This window comes from Saccostrea echinata, unplaced genomic scaffold (genome assembly GCF_033153115.1).
Source record: "Saccostrea echinata isolate AGI-Se365-2 ecotype Australia unplaced genomic scaffold, CSIRO_AGI_Sech_v1 ptg000014l, whole genome shotgun sequence".
Lineage (NCBI taxonomy): Eukaryota > Metazoa > Mollusca > Bivalvia > Ostreida > Ostreidae > Saccostrea > Saccostrea echinata.
This window is the reverse complement of record NW_026889763.1, coordinates 6,296,007-6,320,395: the sequence shown is the minus strand read 5'-3', so window position 1 is coordinate 6,320,395 and position 24,389 is coordinate 6,296,007. Positions and strand designations below refer to the sequence as shown.

At 32.0% G+C, this 24,389-nt stretch overlaps 2 protein-coding genes across 3 annotated transcripts; both read left to right on the top strand.

Annotated features, from left to right (window-relative positions):
• The first annotated feature begins 690 nt into the window (after positions 1 to 690).
• Positions 691 to 8,447, top strand: LOC133187158 (uncharacterized). 2 transcript variants are annotated; one of them, XM_061322522.1, is made up of 10 exons: positions 691 to 749; positions 2,978 to 3,079; positions 3,195 to 3,243; positions 3,800 to 3,865; positions 4,222 to 4,287; positions 4,438 to 4,476; positions 5,242 to 5,289; positions 5,509 to 5,571; positions 5,739 to 5,787; positions 7,973 to 8,447. In XM_061322522.1, the coding sequence occupies exons 3-9, from the start codon at positions 3,238 to 3,240 to the stop codon at positions 5,784 to 5,786; spliced, it is 336 nt and encodes a 111-aa protein (XP_061178506.1). In that variant the 5' UTR covers positions 691 to 749; positions 2,978 to 3,079; positions 3,195 to 3,237; the 3' UTR covers position 5,787; positions 7,973 to 8,447. The 2 variants fall into 2 exon arrangements, with proteins under 2 accessions (XP_061178506.1, XP_061178505.1); XM_061322521.1 differs by having other exon boundaries at positions 4,213 to 4,287.
• A 12,198-nt stretch (positions 8,448 to 20,645) lies between these two features.
• Positions 20,646 to 23,924, top strand: LOC133187036 (poly(3-hydroxybutyrate) depolymerase-like). Its single transcript, XM_061322407.1, has 7 exons — positions 20,646 to 20,687; positions 20,915 to 21,037; positions 21,309 to 21,503; positions 21,870 to 21,964; positions 23,317 to 23,433; positions 23,518 to 23,550; positions 23,775 to 23,924. The coding sequence occupies exons 2-7, from the start codon at positions 20,974 to 20,976 to the stop codon at positions 23,922 to 23,924; spliced, it is 654 nt and encodes a 217-aa protein (XP_061178391.1). The 5' UTR covers positions 20,646 to 20,687; positions 20,915 to 20,973.
• Positions 23,925 to 24,389: the final 465 nt, after the last annotated feature.

Sequence of the window (24,389 nt, the reverse complement as noted above, 5' to 3'; positions counted from 1 at the left end):
GATTCGCGCATGGGCAGAACGGTGGCAGAAGTGCATTAAAATCGGAGAGGACTATTTTAAAAAGTAATGAACACTTAAACCTAATTTTATTTCTTTTATGGAAATAATTCAATTAGTTCGCGAACTTTTTGATCACACATCGTACATGAATGTAAGATGAAAGATTCATAACTTAATGTATACCAGTGGCCGCAATAACTGATATCATAAAAAATATAACCTTTTCATAGCGAAATATACCCAAGTGTTTGAGAAAATTACTGTGTCCATTCATCCAAATACTGAGCATACTGACATAATTTTAAATTACAAGGGTTACCAAAATACTAGTTAATTATTAGATAGGTTGAAATAAAAATGATGAATATATCACATTCATTAAGAAAATTGCTTGATTATTTACTTTGATATTTCGTCTCACAATGACATTATTTTAATTTTTTCATTGTATCATGATTTGTATGAATACTACATGGTAGAAGGCATTTATTGATTTCAGCGTTATTAATTCAACTGAAATATAACAGTCTTGATACATATCAAGCAGGCTATAATATGCAATTATTCATTATGTTTGGTATGAAAATGAGGGATAATAACGATACACGGGTAACCCTACACTTTCGCATTCCATTCAAAGACATGCACAAGTGCAGGTCTATTTAAACATTAAGAATGACATGCATTCAGGTATTCCTCTTTCCCTAAGAGACACAGTGTGCTTATTGGAGTATGTTCTTATAAAGGAAGTAAGTGAAAATTTCTTTATATTTAATATCGTATGAAGTAATCAAAAAGAGAAAAAATTACGATCGAGACTTATTAATTTAATATTTCTTTCTTCATCATATAATTAGATGTACATAGAGAACTTAAGAGGGAAATATTCTTTTGATATTTTCGTTTTGCAAGAAATTCGAAGAAAATGAAAAAAAAATCTTCTGGGACCTATTTGGATAGTTTGAGCATAAAATGAACTTATTCTGCAAAATTGTTTAACAGCATAGAGCAAGAAACAAATTACAAAATTGCAACTTACGTGTTTATACATGTTCATACGAAGGACATGTATTCAGGTATTCCTCTCTCCCTATATTTTTTTCTACCATTAGCAGTAAAAGTATTACAATGTGTTATTCAACAGATCATAATAGCAATTGCTGTTTGGATCGATAGAGTCTAATAATAAATAAAATCAATCAGAGAGAGAAAGTCGGTCAGATGTCTGCAAAATTTTTCTGCTCCGTTTTCTCTTTGCGTGCATTTTTTAAATAAGGAATGCAAACATACAGCTATGTACAAATAATCTCGATGTTAAAAAACAAATATACTCTGGATCTATTGCACTATTTTTTTTTCCAGATACTCCTGTAATGTGTTTTCAAATTTTGACGGCTTTTGTATTGCGAATCAATCGACCAAAGTAAAGTTTAAAGTCAATGAATATCTTCCGCAGCACTTTAAAAATCCCATTACGTAATCGGAATTTTCTTCAAGTGCAGCGAGGCGTAGTCTCAACTCAAAGAACCAAAATATAGACCTTGATTATATCAACAACAATTGAATACCTGACATATAAAAAACACCACTCCATTTAATATCAAATACGTACTTGCCTGTTATACAGGTAAAATATCTCAAATTTCATTTAAAATGTTGTCAACGAGGAAGAGGAAGAGTCAAAAAGTAGGTAATAGAGATATATAGAGAATATAATTTAGGTGTCATTTTATTCCACCCGAAGGGGTTTCACTATAATAGATGTTTAAGCTATGTTTCCACACAAGGACACCTTTGTTTGCTTGCAAGTCCAAACCACCAGCTACATGTAAGGATATTTAAAAAAAAAAATGTGCAAATCTTTGTAGTCACACGGTGTAAGAAATGTATGTAGTGTTAATAAGAACATACTAGTATGATTTTTATCGGACGTTGCAATTTTCCACAGCAACCCCCGATTTAAGATGCATCAATACACCATGTTGTCTTTCACAAGTATGTACACGGCAACGGAACGAAATGTTAAGGTAACGAACAGTGATCAAGCTTAAAAGTCCATTTAAACAATACAAATTGTGAGTAGAACCAACACGGGTCTCTGAAAACAGAGGTGCGGTCAGGTGCCATGGAAGAGTCTCAAGAGTCCTTTAAACAATACAAGTTTTTAGCAGAGCCAACAACTGGCACAAGAGGTTGGGTCAGGTGTCATAGAGGAGTGAGCTTCCCTTGTCGTCCGGTTATACCCGCCGTGTGGCCCCTTAGCATGATCGGGCAATCGGAAAAAGCTGTAGGCAATTTAGTTTGAACATCATCACCAAGCAATTGACATGTATATGAAAAATATCAGTCGACATTTCGAGACAAGTAGAGCAAAAGAGACGAAAATGAGACAGGGGCGAAAAAATCCCTATTTGCAGTTTTTTTTTCACGAAGGAAGCTGTGAAAGATTTAAATGTTGATTGACTTAACTAGAATTTTGCTTTTGTATTAAAATTAATTCAAAGGCGTTACATTTGTAGAAAAATGCTGTATACACACTGTTTCCTTTTCATTAACATTTTCAAAGAATTTTTATGTTTATATTTTGTTAAATGTTTAAAAAAATAAATCTGGGTTCCTCCAGAATTCAACTGAATTTTTTATTTTGTCGATTTTGAAACCATGGTAGTCCGATAAAATATAATAGTTCTTCTGATATTGTGCTTCAAACACAATGCAAATCAGAATACAATGTAAGAAAAACATGGATGATATATTTAATATAGCCTTAAAAGCTTATAGATCCCTTCTTAATTAAAATCCTTAAATTCCTTGTATTTATGATATGGTTATGAAACAAGCAGTTCCAGACTGTTTTGTTTTATTCCGCCTTGTCTCACAGTCTAACCCTGATCGAATACTGGTTTTTGGTAGAATTTTCATTGTCTGTCTGGTGTTTCAAACTTCCAATTAATGAATGATGTATTATTACAAATAGGAGGAAACCGAATTCAGCAAAAGATCCTTCTTGGAGAAAGACGCCAGAATCGGAACCTTGTTAGAAGACGCACCTTAAAAACTCCTTGATCTATAGAAAGAAGTACATATAATTTTCATTTTTTTTTTTTTTTAATTTTGAAAAATAACATTCAAGAATTTCCTACCCATTGATATGTGTACTTTTTCCCTAATGATTTAAAAACTCTATATTACAGGTTGTCTTCAAGGCTGAGTAATTCAGTCAATGTTTCTTCAACTATGAGCGTAAGAATACTTTGACAATCAAAAGCTTTTTTGACAATAAAACATAGCAACCAAAAAAAGTACTCTCATACCTTGTCATCGAGGCATTTTTTCAATGACTCTAACATCTTTAGAATATAAAATTGAAATTTGCCTTCAAATAAACATTATTTATTTAATTGTTCATTATGCTTTTGGGCATTTGAAAAAAAAAGACAAATCTTCTGTATATAAATAGCTGTAAAAAGAAACAAAGTTAAATGATAATTTTTATTTTATTTTGGTAAAATGATTGAAAACATGTGTCGTTATTGGAACCATTTTGTCGTGGTCTGAGATAAAAATTTCAAAGATACTGTTTCTACATGTATGGAATTATTAAATTCTCAATTTATTCAGTCAATAATTTGCACGACAAAATATCAAAAATTTAATTTTTTACTTAAATTTTTTTTTTACTTATATTTACAATAAGTATTTTACCTCAACAAAATGCTAGACATGAAGCAGATTGATTTTTAACGAAATGATATGAACTTTTGATTCGTAGATATCTACGAAATTATATTCATTCTAGAAGACCTATGCTTTTTTGCCTGAACTGAAAAAAGTTGTGAAAGGTAGAATCAACCTGGACGAAGGCGTATGTATATAATTTTATGTTTAATAAGGTTATATTTTATAATTGTATTTACTTATGTATTCAGTCAATAACCATTGATTAAAATACATTTCTTACAAAGTAGAAAGATTTTTTTTCATATCAGATATGCGTGTTGTTGCTATTAAATGAGTTTTTTTTTTTATTTTAATAAAAAAAATACATCTAATATTACACAGTGTTGATCCTTTGGTGCCTTTAAAAACTCAAAAGAAATTTGCTGTTTTTCTTTCTTTCTTTGACATTCTGAGTTCGTTTCAACACACCTTGAATAATACATTTCTCGGTTATTTCAAGAAATTGAGAAAGTGATTCTATTATCCAAATAGTCTTTACAGAAAAAAGATGCCATCAGTGCCTCTGATGCCTCTCATGAATCAACACATAAAACGGACGGTCAAAAAGTTAGTATATATATATATATATATATATATATATATATATATATACTTTTTGGAGCATTAAAAGAATTTAGACATCAGGCATAAGATCTCGTGAGCTACATGTATCTTTGGTAAGAAATTTCTAATATGGAACTGGAATTTTATTTTTAGCCAACAGTGTCAGCAAATCCAAATTTTAAAGCAACTAATGTAAGTAGTGATATATTATACATCGATACTCAGTGTTCGAAATTTAATACATCCCAGCAAAATGTGTTCATACAAATCATGACACTATCAGTGAATTATTTTTTGAACATTCTTGGAAGGAGTGTTGTTTATTGTGCCAGCACCTATACTTTGGTGCAGACTCCTTGCACTTATCGTAGATTCTCATCCAAAAGATTCAAGGCATGTAAATCTAATGTGATGTATTTATTTGGGCAAATAAAAATGGCGTCAAGGACTTATCTCTAAGTCTACTGCCCGTCCTAACTTTAGGCTAAATCTCCTCCATTGAATCTATACGTACAGGTCTGTCAAAACCATAAAATTTCTTGGAAGTCGCTACTTGCTTGGATATTTAAATGGAATTTGTTTAGATTATCTAGAGGATTCTGGATGTGCAGGTACACTCTCATTTGGCATTCCATTGTTCCTTTTAGTAGGCGAAGGCAACTAACACCCAAAATTTATTATAAGATAGTCCTAAAATACCATGTGATTTGACCTTAATTTCATATAATACTTAAAATATGTCCTAATGTTCGATCAGTTAATTAAATTGAATGCCTTAGGATTAGATGTCAAAAAGAGTAGTTTGATAGATTAGTCCTTAGAGCTCTTCGTATGCATCTCAAACTTTCCTGACTATTCACAGATTTTTTAAAGCAAGTTGTATAATGAATTACAAAGATAAATCAAAGTATTAAAGATATACAAGTGTATCTAAAAAAGAGTATTTTATTATTTTAGATCAGTTACGAGCCTTACGTTCCAGATCCGGATTATCCTGGAGCTAGAGTGAGTAAAATTAATCATTCTTCTTATTTAACATAAAATTAAAGATTGGAATTCATATAACAAACGTCTTATAATTAGTATGCTGACATGCGCAGATTACTGTATTCTGCAAAAAGAAAAATCAGAATTCAAATTTCTCAGCTAATACATTTATTGTATTTATTAATTAACATTCTTGACTATAAAAATATTTCATTCAACTTTTAAAATTCGTTGTAGGAATTTTATAAAAAAGATCAATTACGTGAAAAATCAAGGGCCATCGGAAGAAATAAAAACTTTGTAAGTTTATATCGATTTGACTTTTTTGGTATTTATATTCTTTAAATGGAGTTTGCAGATAAACATTTGCAAACAGAGCATGACAAACTTTTCCCATAATCAATATTGACATTATGAAAAATAATGTGATTTCATCCTTTATATGCATTTTGTTTTTTTCACATTAGACCAGAATTCCTTCCTCTGAATCGCCGGAGCCAGATCCAGATTATTAAGGTATGGAAGCAAGATTGCATGATAGTTTTCAAGAAAAATAAAAATATGCTATCTATATTGTAACGTTGATGTCACAAAATATAAAATTACCTTATTTTGCCATTCTTCATCAGTTGATAGAAAAAAAGAATATTAGTTAGAAATATTTAAAAAATTTAAACAACGCAAGTGACTCAAATTGAAAATTTCCTATTATTTATGGCAAATCTGTATAAATGCTCTTATTTGGTCAACTTAAAAATTCGAGGAATAATTGCATAAAACAGAATATAAAGTAATTATTAGCAGTTGATCAGTTAAAAAAAATATTTTGTTTAAAAAAAACTGAACCAAATACATCAAAACCTGCAAAATCAATGTAACTAGAGACGATTTAAATTATTAAATTATATTAGTCGTAGTCGTTTTAATAACTTGTAGATTTATTGGGTTGCTTTAGGCTACAATTTTTCTACAGACTTCCCATTCAGAGTAATGGTGTTGTCAATGTAGAACTAGTTTTTACGTCACCTGAGTCACTCAGGTGACCTATATTGCTATCTGATTTTCTCCGTCGTCATCCGTCGTAAACTTTTGAACATTTTCAGCTTCTTCTCTTGAACTGCTGAACCAATTTCAACCAATTTTGGCATATAGCATCAGTTGGTGAAGGGGTACAGAAATTGTGAGTTTCATGGTCACTGCCCCCTAGGACCTGACGGGAGGGTGGATAAAACCATCAAAATTAGTGTCATCTTTAAAAATCTTCTTGTTTAGTCCCGGACATCAAGAAATAAGAATGTTAGTATGATGTAATTAGCAATAAGCCTTTACCAAAATGTTGAATTCATGGCCCCAGGGTCAGGGGTTCTGAAATTAGAGCGGGGCTCTATTGATCGTATAGCGAAAGTGCATAAATTCTTTAAAAATCTCCTCTCCCCCTGAATATTTGGCAGATATATTACATGTGTGTGCATGGTTATGATAAGCAAGGGTACCTCTTCCAAACTTGTGAAATTTGTGGCCCCAGAGTCAGGAGTTCTGGAGTTAGGGTGAGGTTCTTATGATCATATTGTGAAAATTCAAATTTTTTTAAAAAGATCTTCTTCTCTCCCCCTGTATATTTAGAAGATAAACTAGGTGCCTTGTTATGATGAGCAAGGATGCCTCTTCCAAAATTGTGAAATCTGTGACCACAGGGTCGTAAGGGCGGGCTCTAATGATTATATAGTGAAAATGCATAAATTCTTTAGCAATATTCTTATTTAGAAGATAAACTAGGTGCCTTGTTATGATGAGCAAGAATGCCTCTTCCAAAATTGTGAAATCTGTGGCCCCAGGCTCTGGCGTAATGATCATATAGTGAAACTGTATAAATTCTTTGAAAATCTTCTGTTCCTGGGTATTAGGCAAACAATCAAACTAAATGTGCCTCTTCAAAAATTGAGAGATCAATTTGAGAGGGAATGCAATTGGTATTCTAACAGTGTTGAAGCATTTTTGTTAATTTAAGTCAGGATGGTGATAGTGATAAATGGGGGGGGGGGGGTAAATAAAGTAAAATAGATCCGTTTTAACATGTGCTACTGAGTAATAGACGAATTATTTTGTTGATACCTGATCATCTGATTTCTCTTCCTTTTTGGTAATATAGCTTCGATCATCTATCAGTTTATTTTTGTTTTATTTTATACTTCTGTAGATCCTTAACAATGTTGTATTATACTCAGGTGACTGTTAAGGCCCTTGGGCCTGTTATTTTTCGTTGAAATATAACCTTAGGAAATCATTTGTATTTTTTTAGCGCAATTTTGCTAATAAACCAAATTAGTATATATTTTTAAGGACAAAAAAATGCTCGGAAGCTATTACCAGGCAAAATAATCTATTTTTTCTTTCAAACACCCAAACTAAAATACTCTAAAATAAAATGGAGTGATTATCATAATGATAGCATAGCAATAAAGCATTATCTAACTACAGCAATTGAATTAAAACTTAACTCTCTCTCTCTCTCTCTCTCTCTCTCTCTCTCTCTCTCGTTTTGTAAAATATAAAGACTAGGCTATCCATCTAACCGACCTGAAAATATCTTTATTTCCAACACTAACATGTACATATTCTTTAATCACATTTCATTTATATCGTTTCGATCAATTTCACCCACTAAGACTAGATTTATGGTAGGAATTAATTTTTTTTAAAGGGACTTCTGATAATTACTACAGACACAATGGTGAAATGGTGAAAAAAAAGACACCAGATCGCTTTGTACCTTCAGAAAATTGCTGATGGCAATGGTAGATAGTGGACAGAAATTAACTTGTGATTCTTTTGTTTCTGATGCTAATTAAACAACAAATATCTAGTCGAGATATTTCATTGAACGTGCCAACATACTCTCTCTCTCTCTAATATAGAGAAAAACCAGTGTTTCGTTAACGTGTAAGACATCGTAGTCACGTGCTAAATGACGATTAATCAGGGTGACATCACCCTTGTTGACATGTACATGTAAATATACTCACCAGTCGTATTATTGAGTTCAATTGTTAGAAGCTTTTATTAAAAGCACACGACTCAAACTTACGTCTCCTGTAAAAATTCAGTTGATTTAGTTGGATAAAATGGTTCACAAAAAAGGTATTCATGCACTGATTCAGCCACAGGAATTTTTATTTCAACTGCGTGGAGAAATCCGTCATCGAAACTTCCCAGAACGAGATTCAACAATTATAGCTATGGAACCTACTCCACGACGAATAAGGCAAACTGTCTTGTTTGAAGCTCAGGTGATTCAGATTTTGCAACCTTTTCTGTCACTGAAAAAATAAATCATGGGTTATGTTGTACAATAGAGCAAGAAAAGAAACCTTCCAAGAATCGTGTACTGTGATGTACTTTACATTGGGAGGAGCAGTGGACAAGTTGATACAAATAATATCTAGTCTTATGAGAAATATAATGGCAAAATGATTTGTAAAACTTTCAGTTTTGCTGTTAAAATTTTGCGATAATAAATATCGTGTTTTCTTCGCTTTCATGAACTTCATGACCTCTGTCATTAACTTTGTTTTTGTTTGATTTTTGAAATTTACAGAGTAGTTTTGAGGTATTCATAATTAAATGTGTTTGTATTGTTTTTAATTTATATGATCTTTTTTTATGTTTTAACGTTAAAGTTTTCCTTTTTTCAAATTTAAGACAAATAAATTAAGATTTTTAACACGTTCAAATCAGCCCTGTATTATATGTGGTTAATAGACGTAATCATGAGCTTTTTTTGACGCGGAAAATCAGATAGAGGAAATGAATATTGTGAGGGGAAGAAATCAATTTTAACTGTACAATTATGTTATATATATATTTTTACAAAATTATAAAGGGTAATTGTTTTTAGTGAAATTGAGCCAAAACAATTTACATTTTGGTGTTCCTAGTGTATTGCAAATGTATGTACATGTAGTATCTATTGTGTAATCTAACACGCCGTGATAAGGTTTCGTGTATGTTAATGGGATATGAATGTTGTAGATTTCCAATAGATTTCATAAAGAAAAATACATTGAATGTAAATATTGATATTTGACTTTGAAATTTTTATATGCAATTATTTTTAGCTGTCTATTTTTTTAATATAAAATATTGAATTAATTTGTTTGTGTGTGTATGTGTTTTTTTTTTTTTACTTGATATATTATCTAACAACACTGTAAAAGAGAGATTTCATCGAATAAATTGAAAGTGATGGATGTAGAAATTAATGGACTGATGTTTCCATGTCACCAAAACAAATTACAGAATCTATACATTTCTTAACCAAACTTGGCACAAAACCTATATGGGTTAAGGTTCAAATATCTCTTAAAGAAGGCCCATGACTTCTTCAGAGAGATGATAATTACTACTGTATATGCTACAAGAAGTCCGTGGGCCTTAACGGTCACCTCGGTATCATCAGTCATTAGGTTATGCCCACTTTAGGCCCAAAGGGAACTAATCTAGACTCGTATGTGACATAAATTGAAAGTTTCGTGGGGACTCTATTATCATAATTCACATTCATCAGCTTGTCTCCATGAAGTTCAGAAGTAAAATTTAGAGGACTAGTTGTTCATTATAATCTTGCAGTTTGCCTGCTAAATGTCCATAATTGATGAAGAAGATTTTCAAAGACATTAATTATTTTCTAAGCCCCACCCTTGGACCTGAACTATGGGCCATGGATTCTACAATTTTATATAGAGGGAAAGCAGCTCATAATAATAACGCAAACATCTTATCTGTTATATGCCCATGCGTAGATAAGAAGAACTTCAAAGGTGACCAAGTTGCATATTATAGCTCCACTCTGGAGTCTAAAAGCTGGATCCTTGGGCATTAATTGTATACATGAGTAATTCACTGATGGAGTTCAGTATATACCCCTTGTTATACTTGCATACAGTTTTATTTATATGCTGTATGTCAGTGAGTATAAGGAGGATTTTCAAAGTTGTAATGTATATGTTCTATATATGAACAACGTAGCCTCACTTTGGGATCTGAAAAATGGATGGTGGGACATGAATTTTATAGTTGTGTTCATTGTAATCATATTTCTATAAACAGTTTGTCTGCTAAATGTTCAAGAGTTGAGAAAAACATTTTCAAAGATGTAATGTATTTTCAAAATATGACAAACTAACCTCCTCCCTAGCAGACCCGTAAAACGCAAGGGGTGCACCCCCTTTTTTCTGTGTATCGTCTTTTGCTGTAGTTTTAATGTGTAATTTTTTATAAAGATGCTGTCCCCACTCCACCCCCAGTTTTTCCACCATTTGGGGGAAAAATGTACCAAAAAGTTAGAGAAATGTCCAACCATCTTCCCAACTCCCGAAATTTTAATAGTATTTTCGAGTTTAGGCAGTTTACGGATTTTTGCGGGTCCCCCCCCCCTCCCCCTAACTTTTAAAACGGTTGCTACTGGCCTGTCTAGGGTCTGAAGATCGACGCAGGGCATATGAATTTAACAATTTTGGTAAAAGGTTGAGTTCTCATCATAATCATGCAAACTATTCCATAAGGATATCATCAAAGTTTTAATGAATTTTTCAATGAACCATATTTTTGTAAATATCACATGATTATAGGAAGTAAAATGGACTTTGACTGACCAAGTTCGTAAACAATCATCCAATGCGGTTGGTCACTATTACTGTATATAAATCAGTGGTATTGTTGGTTCTGTGTAACATATTGCATATTATTGAAACCGTACATCCAATCAGTAATAAACTTCACCGACGCTTGACCAAAAACTGACACGCTAAAATTGGAATGATTAGTGGGCGTTTACCATGAAGCATTTTAGTATTTTCAAGCTATTTTCTGATGTCTGCTTTCAAATATTCGATTGCCTAATATTAAAGAATCCTTTTCAGAAATAACAAGATTTATTTTTTTTTATCAGAAAGAGGGATTTGTGATAGCAAATATTCTATTTTACATCAGAAAAACATTTTTGTATGTATAATTCGAATTCCTAATATCATAAAAAAATCTTTTTGTGGGATCAGAAATTCAGAATTATTTTTGATTACAGTACTTCTTGAGTAATTTTCAAAATTTCTACCAAAGATAATCCTCATCTTTTTTAAGTGAACTAGGTTGAAGTTTTCAAAAAGACTCTTACTGAATGCATTGTAGGAACCCAATTTTCCTCAAGTGGTAATGAATCTCGTCTCATGATTTTTAATGAAACCCAAGAAGGCCTCAAGACTTACTTGGAAATAGGAGGCTTTAGTTAATTGTCAGTTTGTAAATGCACATATGTGACTATGCATATCTTTATATGTCCTGGCCATGAAATGGCCTGACATAATAGTATTCATGAATAATAGTATTCATCCAATCTTACATCTTTCTATCCATCATTCTCACATTCCATTATTCCTTCATTCTGTCATTCGTTATGTCTAAGTTTTGGATTTGTTTTTTGATAAACATGCTAATAGGTAAATAATGAGCTTTTTAATATATCGTTATTATTCCTTTATAAATTTGTAAAGTTGAAATGTCTTTTTGTCCATTTTTGCCCCGCCATCTATGCTATTATTGTTTGTATTTTACTTATAAAATACATTTCTTTCGGAAAATCATAAATTTTATATGAGTGAGGGTTTATGAACTTTTAAATGATTTAAGAGATTTTTCTTTAAGGACTAATGACCCTCTGCTCTAAATTTCACACTTTTTTTTTAAACTTCCAACATTGATTTTCATCAAGAACTATAGCATCAGCTTCAAATGGAAAACAGTATGATGTTTGAAGCGCTGCTTATTTTTTCAGAAATGATTTTTATGTCGGATCTTGATATGAAGAAAGAGTAATGATTTAATATCACAACATACAACATAAAATTAAAAATATGAGGTGTATATGAAAATAATATTTAGTATCATACCTATTAAATTCATATTAGAAAACTATGGCATGTCAAACGTTGCAATATTCGATCTTTTCCATTTGTATTGTATAACTTTCCATTTGTATTGTATAAGTTTTATTTGTATTGTATAATTTTTCATTTGTATTGTATAATTTTTCATTTGTATTGTAATTTTCAATTTGTATTGTATAATTTTTATTTGTATTCTATAATTTTCCATTTGGATTTTATAATTTTCCATTTGGATTGTATAATGTTTATTTGTATTCTATATTTTCCATTTGTGTTGTAAAAAAAATCATTTGTATTGTATAATTTTTCATTTGTATTCTATATTTTCCATTTGCATTGTATAATTTCTTATTTGTATTGTATAATTTCTTATTTGTATGCGATAATTTTTCATTTGTATTGTATCCGAGGATTGTTTATTTATTTCGTTACGAAGGATGTCATTGGTCATAAAATTTAGTCTGTATAAAGGTGCCCATCACAAACTTAGTCTGGTACCCTTCCCACAATTCCGATCGCGCACTCTCTACAAACACAAACTCGGCTCCTCTATTTTTCGGTGCATGCTAAGGGACGACCATTTGATTCTCGGGGGGTGTCGAATCCGATTATTTATTTTCATTCTCTCGCAGGAGAGAATATTTATTTCCAATATGACCAGAGACAAGGAGAAAAACAAAAAGAAGAAAATCCGCCCAAACCCGAAAACTCAGTTTTTTGGGGGTGGGGGTAGTTACCACCACTCAAGGTCAATTTATTTATTTTCTCAATCAGCATTCCTAAGGACAGATTATTTATTTGCCATCTACCAGCGCTCCCTTTTAAGAATCCAATAACCGTCTAACATGCACGCAAATACATATGCCGCCGAAATATGGCTGAAATATTGCCGACTCGGCGTTAAACAATAATCAAGCAAGCAAGCAAGCAAATACATATGAGCCCAGTTTGCTTTGAGCATCCGGAACATCTTCAACCCGATACAGGCTGAAACTTGACCAATGAAATCCTTCGTAACGAAACAAATAAACAGTCCGCGGATACAATACAAATGAAAAATTATCGCATACAAATAAGAAATTTTACAATACAAATAAGAAATTATACAATGCAAATGGAAAATTATACAATACAAATAAAAATTATACAATACAAATGAAAATTATACAATACAAATAGAAAATTATAGAATACAAATAAAAATTATATAATACAAATGAAAAATTATACAATACAAATAGAAAATTATACAATACAAATAAAAATTATACAATGCAAATGGAAAATTATACAATGCAAATGCAAAAGATCGAATATTGCAACGTTTGACATGCCATAGAAAACATAAAAAAGCGCTGATTTTTTTTTTTTTTTTTTTTTTTTTTTTTTTTTTTTTTTGTTAAATATAACAAAACAATTTGAAAAGTATAGGCAAAGGAAATAGAAGGTAATGTTTCCACCATAGGTCAGGTTTGATCGAATTGACTACTCCAAGGTCTCGATAATGAAACTCTGATAATGAAAACTATGAGTAGCATTCGTATTTTTTACTTGGAAAGTTATCTCTCTTATCAGGGGGTCGGTCCCCTTAAGGGACCACCATTACAGATACATTTCTTAATACGTCTATAGGGTAAGAAAGACAACTCTTTTTCTCTCTAACTCCTATTGAATGATGACGTGACTTACAGAATGATACTCATATAAAGAATTGACGTATACAGTATATGTTATTCCAGATGAATTAATACTGAGAATGGAATGTAGAACAAACATAATAATTGTTCAGATACAGTCTTATAATATCTCAGATCAGATCCTTTAAAAACAAACAAATCTTTTAGTGCCAAAACATCAAAATTAATGGGGAAGTATCATCGAAAAATTGCTACACAATTCTCTAGATTTCTTTCTCCTTTTTTACAGAAAAAAATTACTGTAGCGGAATGACTTTTAAAAAATAAAGTTTATTTCCCTGATTGATAGACTGAGAATCCATGTTGAGAAAATATCTATCTAGTTATTGCAGGGTGTTTACATATTTCTATAATGTTCTTCTGATGATGCTGTTAATTGACATCACAATAGGTAAATTTTGCATGTTCTTATATGGTATTTAAGGTAGGTAAGGGGTTTTAGAAATTTCTGTCGATCAAGTTTTTTTTTAAAATTTAAACAACTAAAACAACTCATAAGCTAACGAAAAAAGCCCATACAAGACATATTTTTTCAAATAGATAGTTTTCCTATGACATATTTTTCCTAGGGGTTATTCTCCTTGGCCGCCATCTTGTAGGTCAATGAAGTGAATTTTCCTCTTTGAGCAACTAATTTTAAAGATGCATGCCAAAAATATATTGGAAAAAATATTAACAATATTGAAATTATGAATTAAAAGAAACTTTAAGAAACATATATTCATAAGAAAAACAGTGTTACCTTCACCTCAGTGCCCAGTATAACAAATTGAACTTGGTTGAATAATGAAGGGATCTGGGGATGTTGACCTACAATATGGCGGCCATGGGAAATAACTCTTGCTTAAATCACCTTAATGGAAAACCATCTTATGTTCAGAGTTTATACCTCTCAAAATTCAACAGATGGTCGAACAATTAAGGCGAGAAAAATGTCTAAGATTCGACACTTACGAAAATAAAAAATTACACATTTCTATTATGACACAATTTTCGTTGATATTTCAGTTAATGTATACTTTATGAAAACTGAGTTTCCAGAATTTGCAGAAATGTGTTAAAATTAACCGTCTATATGAAATAGTATGCACACACCAAAGAGGGCAAAAATGATCATTTCTTCACACTATATCATAATTTTTCTTTATAAGTGGGTCTTAAATTCGCTCCAATATTTTTAAAATACATGTATATCTTCAAAGTATGTTTAAAAACATCCTTTTTCTGTTTAACAAATGCATGGAGCAATGACCCACTCTACCTAGAAATACACTTCTGACACTTGTACCTTTCCGAAATGGACCTACCTGCCTGATTAGCTGGTTAGCCTGTCAGTATCTAAGACCCCCCCCCCCCCCGATACTCAGGATTTTTATCGCTTGGGTTCAAATTAAAAAAAAATTCTCATTTGTTTTTAACCATAGAATAATTTTGGCCGAGAGAATTTTCCACAGAAAAGTTTTGTTTGTCATAATTTCATATTGTATACGTAATGTTATGGACCAAATGGCCGACAATATTTTAAAAATTTCGACAAGCAGAGGACAGAAATTACAGATCACATATATTTGCACGCTAAATTCACTTAAATGAGCTTAGCATAGTTTTCCAGTTGATAAACTAGGTTTATTAATAATTCACATTTGTTAACATTTGATGATCATAGTTTCACTTATATATTTTACACATTTTTTTTTTTATATCTGCAGTTTAGAGTTGTTAACCATAGTTTCTGTAATTATCTGAAGAAGAAAAAACAAAGTAATAATTGTTTTCACTGTTAAGTATAGTTTATATTCGTGAAACAAAGATTGAAGCGTATACTGTGGTTTACAGATGTAAAATCGAAATTAATGCCGTTAAAAAATATTTACTCTTCATAAATTATAGTTTACAATTGATAAACTTAGTTTTTCGACTAGTAAACCATGTTTCGCTCATTTTTGTGAATTTAGCTTGCCATACACATCACGTTATGCAACCGCACGAACATGTTTATTAAACACCATTCACTACCCATGAATATTTCCTTTACATGTAATTGTAGCTAATACTTTCTTTTACCCAGCTATAAACCATAATAGACAAGATGCAACAAAAAACAAATAAAAGTTGTTTATTTTTCGGTATAAAAAAAAAAAAAAACTTTGCAAGTTTCTACAATCATATAATACAACACGCTCTTCTTATTTGATTTCTTATTTATAGTTTAGGTTTAAATATACGTTGCTGTTGGTAAATTTTTCTTAATCATTGCTCTAATCAAGTTTAAATCCGGAATGAAATGGCGAACTCTTTACAATAGAAGTTGATTTTTGTTACAGATCACCCCGTGTTTGCCGAATGATGTTGATGCCAGTTACTCTTACTTCTCAATCAAGCAAACCGATACATCCAATTCTCAAAAAAGACAAGGGCGGCATGGCCTTTTCGTGAACAGGAATGGACGATATAGACCTTCTCGATAAAGAGAGCAACTCCATGACAGCTCGTCATTTCTGACTGTCAACGGATGCTCCCTTCATCGTACGATCTCACTTCTGTTGTCTACGTCATCAAAACCGTGTATTTCCATCTCAACCTGTAAAAGACACGGGTACTTATATTGATATTCATTATCTTTATTTTACTGTCTAACTTTATAAATTCCCGCTTATATTAGGAGAAAATTGTGCAGTTTCATTAAAATGTAAGCTTTCATTTTCATTTTGCGGACAAATTGTTTATATCACTGGGAATTATACTAAGTACTGGTATTAAATTAACACAAGAATCAGCATCAAAGAATGCAGATCGAGCACGCCCCTTTCCAGAGTGAGACAAACCACACAGTCTGGGCTATCTAGCACAATTAGCCTGCGTTGTTTATCACGCATTGTTCTAGTCAAGCCTTATCAAATTCCCACTAAACAGCGCATATTTTAATCGAAATGCAATTTACCAGGCGTACCTAATACACTACAACCTATTACGAGTGTTTCGGTGATCAATCGACGGGTTTCGTTTAGCATTAAATTGAGAAATGAGTTTGATCTGCACAAAATGACATTACTGGAGAGGCGTAGCCAAAACGCTCTAACCTAGTCAAATCAAAGACATTTTGGTCCTGTGAGCATGAAATAATGAAATATTTAATACAACTTTAAGATTACATCCCGATCGGCTCTTTTTACTAAAATTTCACATCTTGATTAATTGTCCACCACCCCTGACCACCGCCGGGAGAATGTTTTATCAGAAACTAAAATAATTAACTAAAATAATTTGGTGAGTGATATCTTAAATTCCCCTCCCCCAAACTCATCGTCCCAGAGGAGTATAGTAGTATATGCTAAATGAAACTAAAATGACCCCCTGTTACATGTACTTGCCCTGATTTGCAGGGATATGGAAACCTCTTTACTGTAGAAGTACGCTATATCAAGAAAAGCAAATATTTGCCCACAACGCTATAAATTTTATTAGGCATGTGCAAATGTTGTAAAACATTTTATTTCTTATTTATTTCAAGATTTTCAGATTCGTCAGTGTGTAAAAGAAATGTGGAGTATGAATTACGAAGAGGACGTTGACCAGGGACATTTTTTATCATTTCCCCTGTAATAATTATAGAATCCGGAATTAGCTTGTAAATACGTTTCCAAATGAAATTTTTGCCAGTATTGAAAATAGAATTACTTTCTTTTGAAAAAATTAAATTCCTCATTTTTGTACAAAGTTTGTCAACATTGACGTTGTAAATTCTGTACAAATTTGAAGTTGAAATTGTGTACATACACATGTATATTTCATTTTTATTACTCTCTAGATAACAATATAAATATAAGACTTTTAAACCGTATTTTTCATCAATACTTTTTTCATCCACAGGCCATTAAATATGCATTTATTTTACGTAAAAAAAAAATAGTAAAATTAATAATCAACTTACCAAGAATTTTAAATAGCTTATCCCTAGGACCACCTTTTGCATGAATCACTTCTCAGGGACAGGGAGGCATACTGGGGAGAACTTTGAGGACACCGCCTTATATTCCCCCAATGCGTCTGAACATTAATCCTGATGTCTTGCTTCAGTAATGGGAAGGGAATGCTGAGGAATAGTTTATCGTACCTAATTTGTATGTATCGTCCTAGGCCTGAATAATTCGTCCATATAATTAAACTGACCTTTAAATCACGAGAAAGGGGGGAATCATTCACAAGATTACGTCACAACGTCTTTCCATTAAAAGAACCAATTTTACGATATGTAAAGATTAGGAAACTGAAAATTTTACAACGAAACCCATATCGTATCTTTCAAGTGCAATAAAAGTTGGAGTTTGTAAATTAAACAAGGCCATTGTGACGGCAATTTTACTCCGTCTCGCGTGTGACATTAAACAAAGGGGCGTGTTGATGAGTCGTTTGGAAAAATAGCCATTCCTAATATAATGTACAGGAACTGCTGATAATCGAGTCATTGATGCAGGCTTTCCCCTTAACAACAGGGGTTTTATTTACGTTTCTCATTATACGCATAGAAGAACATGTATACTTACATAGATATAAAACTTTAAAAGTCATGCGACTTTTAACTACTCCAAATGAGGTTACATGGGGTGTCTGTGAAGTATCTGGGAGGATTTTCTAGATCTGACATGTTTTATGGAAGGCTAAGGAGGAAATATATTTATCTTTTTTGATAACAAGTCAACTTTACCAGAAATCTTTGCAAATTTCTTTACATAAGCTTTTTTTTTTTTTTTTTTTTTTTTTTTTAGGTAATTCTAACCTGATTTTACATTGAAGAAGTCCTAACTCTGTTTTTGAAAGCTTATTACTGATTAAAAAATGACTTTGAATAAGAGCTTATTTCTCAGTATCTTAATTTTTGTAAACTATGAAATATACAAACAAAATAAAATGGATAGATAAAAATGAAAATACATCTACAAAACAATAAAATCTGTCCATTCGTCCAACACAATTAAAATTGTCCTTCTTAAATATATGCTTTGTTCTATTTTTTTCTGTAAGATATTTTACTTGGACAAAGTAATCATTAAATTCTTAATTTTTTTTAGTCGAATCATTAGCGCTAAATGCTTGTATATAATAATTGTTTGTCATCGTATACTCCTTTATTGTTCGATTTTTAACTATTTTTCAGACTTTTTATATATATTTTTTTCTTTAATTAATTAAAAAGATAGATTCCATGAGATATCTATTGATTTAATGGGAATTAAATGTTAAAAACTACTGTTATCGTTTTTTTTTCAATGAAAATAAACATTATATTAAGCACCTTTTTTAGTAAAGTTATGAGTATATGTTCATGTAAATGGCGGGTTTGAAAAGAAGGTTGCCCACACACCCTATATTTGTCAAAGTAAATGTTGCTAGAAAATTTGTATATTCACGTGAACAGTTAAATAAAATGGATTTTTTTAAAATAAACAATGCAGCATTTTATTAACAACCACAACATTTCTTTGTCATAACCTCATGACTTTGTCCCCTTCTCTGGCGTTTTTAATCTGAGTTTCAATGTGTTCTATTACATGTATATTGCTTTTAACTATTTCGTTCAAAAGTTCAATACTATGCTTCAATCCTTCAACAGGAGTACATGTTATCAGTGTTCAATTGGAGGCAATTTGCACTAAAACTTTTCAGAAATGTCTGCCCAGCAATATCTTAAACCTTAATTTTTTTTTCATACGGAAAGAAATTTTTAAATAATAAATATAAATTAATTCAAACAAAGTGGAGACATAACTGAATTTTAAACTGACTTATTTCGTTGCATGTAACCTGCATTTGCGGATTTAGAGGGGGCAGGTGGCCCACCCACCCCCACCCCCTAATCTGTGTATCATGTTGTGATTTTTGAATTTACTATGGGGGAGGTAAATGCAAAATTTACAACAAAATATACACGAGATTTAATAATATATCATTTTTTGTGAGAAATTGTATTACTTATACATAAGGTATAGCTAAAATAAATCAAAAACTGTTCCATAAAACTTCTTAAACCCGAGAGCTCCGGAGGGCTTGGACCCCTTCCCCCACCCCCAACTGGTTGCCCCAACCCTCTTCAAGGATTCTGGATCTGCTACTGAGTTCATATTGTGTATGTGATTATTAGATGTTTTTCGTTTGTAAAAAAACGTACAAGAGAAAGAATTCTCTAATGAACAATCCATTATCATTCAATAATCTGTACATTATGATTCAGGCGCGGATCCAGAAATTTTTTTCCAGTCCAAAAAATTTCCAATCCAAAAAAAGAAACCTTAACCCCATTCCCAAACGTAAAAAAAACCTATTTCGTGGTGATGGTATTGTGGTCCACGTTTTCTAGGGGGAGGGGGGTCCAAAATCATTCTTAATTTGCTTCAGTATATACTTTTAATAACTCTGCAAATTCCGGGGGGGGGGGATCCGGACCCCCGCCCCCCGATCAGGTCATTCTGGTCATTTTACTCACTTACATAGAAAAATGAAAGCAAGTGAATAATGAACATATACGTATGTATTTGTTTCTATTTGTTTGCTTTTTCTATTTTTACTTTATTTTGTTCCTATTTAAGGACATTATTTTATCACTATATAATATGCTATCATGATATCAGTACTCATGTCCTTGCATTATTATTCCTTATCTGTTACTATTAGGCCATTCGTTTCAGTCACCAACTGAATCTGCGACTTTCCATTATGAACAAAGCATGGTTTAAATGTTTATTGTTGAGTATCAGCCTTGTGTTTGCAGTTGATCCCCCGCTTGGTGTGTACATATAATTATATTTTACTGAACAAAAGGCTCGAAATGCCCATGTTCTTTGCTCTTTTATTTTGATTTTTACAAGAGGCGTTCGAAAACAATCTTTTTTCTTTATATTCATTTTGAATTCAATTGAATGGTCTTCAACAATTTTTCTGAATTTGAAAAAAATCTAAACGATTAATTAGAAGATCTTGAAATATGAATTTTTGATTTGCCGTTTCTCCCAGAAACCTACAATGTAGACCGTTCCAGTCTCTCTGTGTCCGGGGTGTCGTCTGGAGCCATCATGGCGTCACAACTTCACGTCATCTACTCCAGTAGGATAATGGGAGTTGGCATAGTAGCGGGAGGTCAGTATAGTGAAAATATATGTATTGTCATGAAAGATTTAGAAATGGTATATGGTGCACAACAGTTTGCTATGATGTGCGACTATGTGGCATTGATGCGATTTGCAGTGTAAAGGATTTTTTCGAATAGAATTGCCATAAATTCTAGATTTCTTACTGCATTGTATTTCTCTGGGGTTTTTTTTCTTCTCTTTGGTGCTTTTGAAGTGTTCCAATGGTTTATTATTATTTTTGGACACACCGCATGCTATTCAATATTGATTTACTCCAGTGCCTTTTGCGTGTTCGGGTGGTACTCTGGCTGGATTGGCAACCTGTATGAAGACGCCGTCCCTAGAATCCGTGTACACATTTGAAGCTCTGGTCTCATCCGGGGCACTGTTTGGTAATGTGGACGCCACGTACCATATGCGCCATGACAAAGTATTCATCTTTAACGGAATAGAGGACTCAGTTGTACATCCAGGTATGGAAAAGAAACAAACATGGATCGTTCTACGTCATTTCCGTTGTGACTCCATGTTAAAATTCTTTTTTTTCCCACGCGCACAAGTATAACAGAGACTTACATGTAATATTGTGATATAGAATATACAAATCAGGTGAACAAACATTCGACATAAATATGGAGAATGCAGTGTATTTTTTTTTAAATTACAATCTTACATTTCCACCCAAAACTGGCATCTACAGTGTATAACATAAGTATCTTGATAACTTTTAAATATTTACATGTACTTAAGATTGAAGAAGTGTACATACTAATAAAACGCATATTGTTGTTGAAAAATTTAAGACGGAATTGTAATCTTGCATTTATAAAATTTATTAGGCAACGGTCCAAACATCGCACGTTTTTACGAGCATTTCATCCATGACAGCCACAATATCAAGAAGGTCTTTAATATGCACACTGAACATTGCATGGTATGGATTCTTTTTTAAGTTTTTGTTGTATTACAGAATGTCATTGTTATAAGATAAAGAAGATGGGTGAACAAGGCTGGCAAAATGCCTATAGCTTCAAAATGTATGAAAGTCATATTCAATGTGTGAATTTAGTATTTAGAGTAAAGTACTTAATATTGAAAGGTATGAAATTATAACAAACAAAACTTTTCTGCGGAAAATTCTTTAAGCAAAAATCATTCTATGATTCAAAAAAATATATCTTATTCTTGAGGTTAGAACCCAAGCAATAAAATTCTGAGTACCTTTTTTTTCTTTGAGACTAACAAGCTACCACTATGCTTACACATCTCATGACAAACAGCGGCATTTAAATCACGTTTGTGAAATGACCCTTGACTAAATGGACTCTATATAAATATTTCTCGGAAAGATACAAATGTTGTGTAATAAAAGTGCAATTTTTTAGGGGATAGTGGGTCTTTGCTTCTTGTTTTTTTTTTGTTTGTTTTTTTTTAAATCAAAATATGAATAGTTTTACGCATACTTTGAGTATTAACTTTTATTTAAAAAAAAACCCAAAACAAATGGAGCGAAGACCCACTCATATGGAAAAATTATGATATTATATAGTAGGAAAAATGATCATTTTTGCCCTGTTTGGTGTGTATATGCGATTTCATTGACGAATAATTTCAATCTTTGTTGCAAATTGTGGAGATTTTAGGTAAAGTATATGTTACTGTTAAATGAAATTTCAAAGAAAATTTTGTCATACTTAAGATATAATTTTTCACTTTCTTGTTTGACACACAATAGGCATTTTGCTCTCCTGTTCGCCCATCTTCTTTATCAAACAGTACACCCTGTAAATTTGCTTTACATACACAGATATCGGTAAATGACCAAAGCTGTGCGGTCGTGTAGGGCGGGGTAAGCGGCTTTAAAATAGAGCACTGGGAATTTCTTATTCGACAGTTTTGTTTAAAAAAAAAAAAACAAACAAAACAAAACCAAGATGCTTATACAGCGGAACCTAACACAGAGTTCTAAAGGTCCTGAACTCTCTTAAGCATTTTAATTACTAAAGTCAACTTCTCTGTTTAAACTCATAAATGACTTGTTATCAAATAATTGTGGGTATATCTAACCTCTTGCGCTCAGAAAAAGATTAATTATTCTTTTTAGCACCGAGTCCACATGGAGCTTGAAGATTAAGTAGAGCAAGACATCGATCCTATTTAGATCCTAATTTCCTACATTTCTTCATCCATTGTCAATAATTTGCGAATTTGACTCGGCCTCGTTAAAAGTCTCGCAGTGAGATACTTGGTTGTTTTATCAAATTATATATGAAACATGTTTTGTAGCCAACGGATAAAATAGGTGGACCCTGCACAGTTCTGTCAAAAACCAACTTCCTGAACAACTGTGGATATAACGGAGCGTTCGAAATCCTAAACTTTATCTATGGGGGCCACTTAAGAGTGAGTACATTTCATCTTATGTATTTTGGCAAACGTGTATATATACTATATTCCTTTTTTAAGAATAAGTAATATAAATTTCAGAGGCCATCGCAAAATACGACTGCGGCTGGAGAGGTAAGCATTTTTTGCTGAAATTATTTTTACTTTCTTTTTTTTTAAACATTTTTTCCTCACACTAGTGTTTAAAATCATATGTTTAACTTTGTTTAAGGATTCTAAAATCAGACTTCACGTGAAGGGTATTATAATGATTCTAAACAATTAATTTGGGAACGTAAATCTAAAGTATTTGATTGCTTGAAGGACTCTTTAATACATGTCGTTCTTTTCCTATACAGCTGAGGAAGTTTGACCAGGCTGCATTTTTTGCTGCGCCTCCAATAACATACAGCTTAGATAACACGGGATATATTTATATACCATCAAGATGTCTGGACAAGTCCCACAGTCAGTTGTCGTATATTACTCTACATAATTACTCTACATAATTAATGCTAATGAATAGGAGGTGTACTTCCAAAAATACATCCATAACCCCACCTCAATAAATGCGTATGCACGTAGTATCCCAAATATATAATTTGATGCCATATAATGAAGAATTTGAAGGGAAGAAAGATATTTTAACATGATTGTAGAAGTAAACCTTTTCACATCAAGATACTTAAGTAAACTATATGAACAGAATTGCAGTTAATGTAAGCACTGGAACCCATGGGCTTTAATTCGTTTTATTATAACTGAACTGATCAAGTACACATCTACATAAAATCTTATATTTTTACATGTGTACATTTTATATATCTGTATAAGAGCTTCATGTTTCTATTTCAGAATGTAAACTCCATGTCGCTTTGCATGGTTGTGCAATGGGCAGGTATTGTGGATTTAAATAATTAGAATTCTGGTCATGTCCAATGTATGTAGAGAGAAGATTATTAACGGCCAATGCA

What these genes read in the sequence shown, in the direction of transcription:
- LOC133187158 (XM_061322521.1), top strand. An exon ending in CAAATTTTAAAGCAACTAAT is followed by an intron (nt 4,477 to 5,241) that starts GTAAGTAGTGAT and finishes TTATTATTTTAG; the next exon opens with ATCAGTTACGAGCCTTACGT. An exon ending in CGGATTATCCTGGAGCTAGA is followed by an intron (nt 5,290 to 5,508) that starts GTGAGTAAAATT and finishes AATTCGTTGTAG; the next exon opens with GAATTTTATAAAAAAGATCA.
- LOC133187036 (XM_061322407.1), top strand. Translation starts at nt 20,974, where the DNA reads ATGGCGTCACAACTTCACGTCATCTACTCCAGTAGGATAATGGGAGTT. An exon ending in GGACTCAGTTGTACATCCAG is followed by an intron (nt 21,504 to 21,869) that starts GTATGGAAAAGA and finishes AAAATTTATTAG; the next exon opens with GCAACGGTCCAAACATCGCA. An exon ending in ATACGACTGCGGCTGGAGAG is followed by an intron (nt 23,551 to 23,774) that starts GTAAGCATTTTT and finishes TTTCCTATACAG; the next exon opens with CTGAGGAAGTTTGACCAGGC.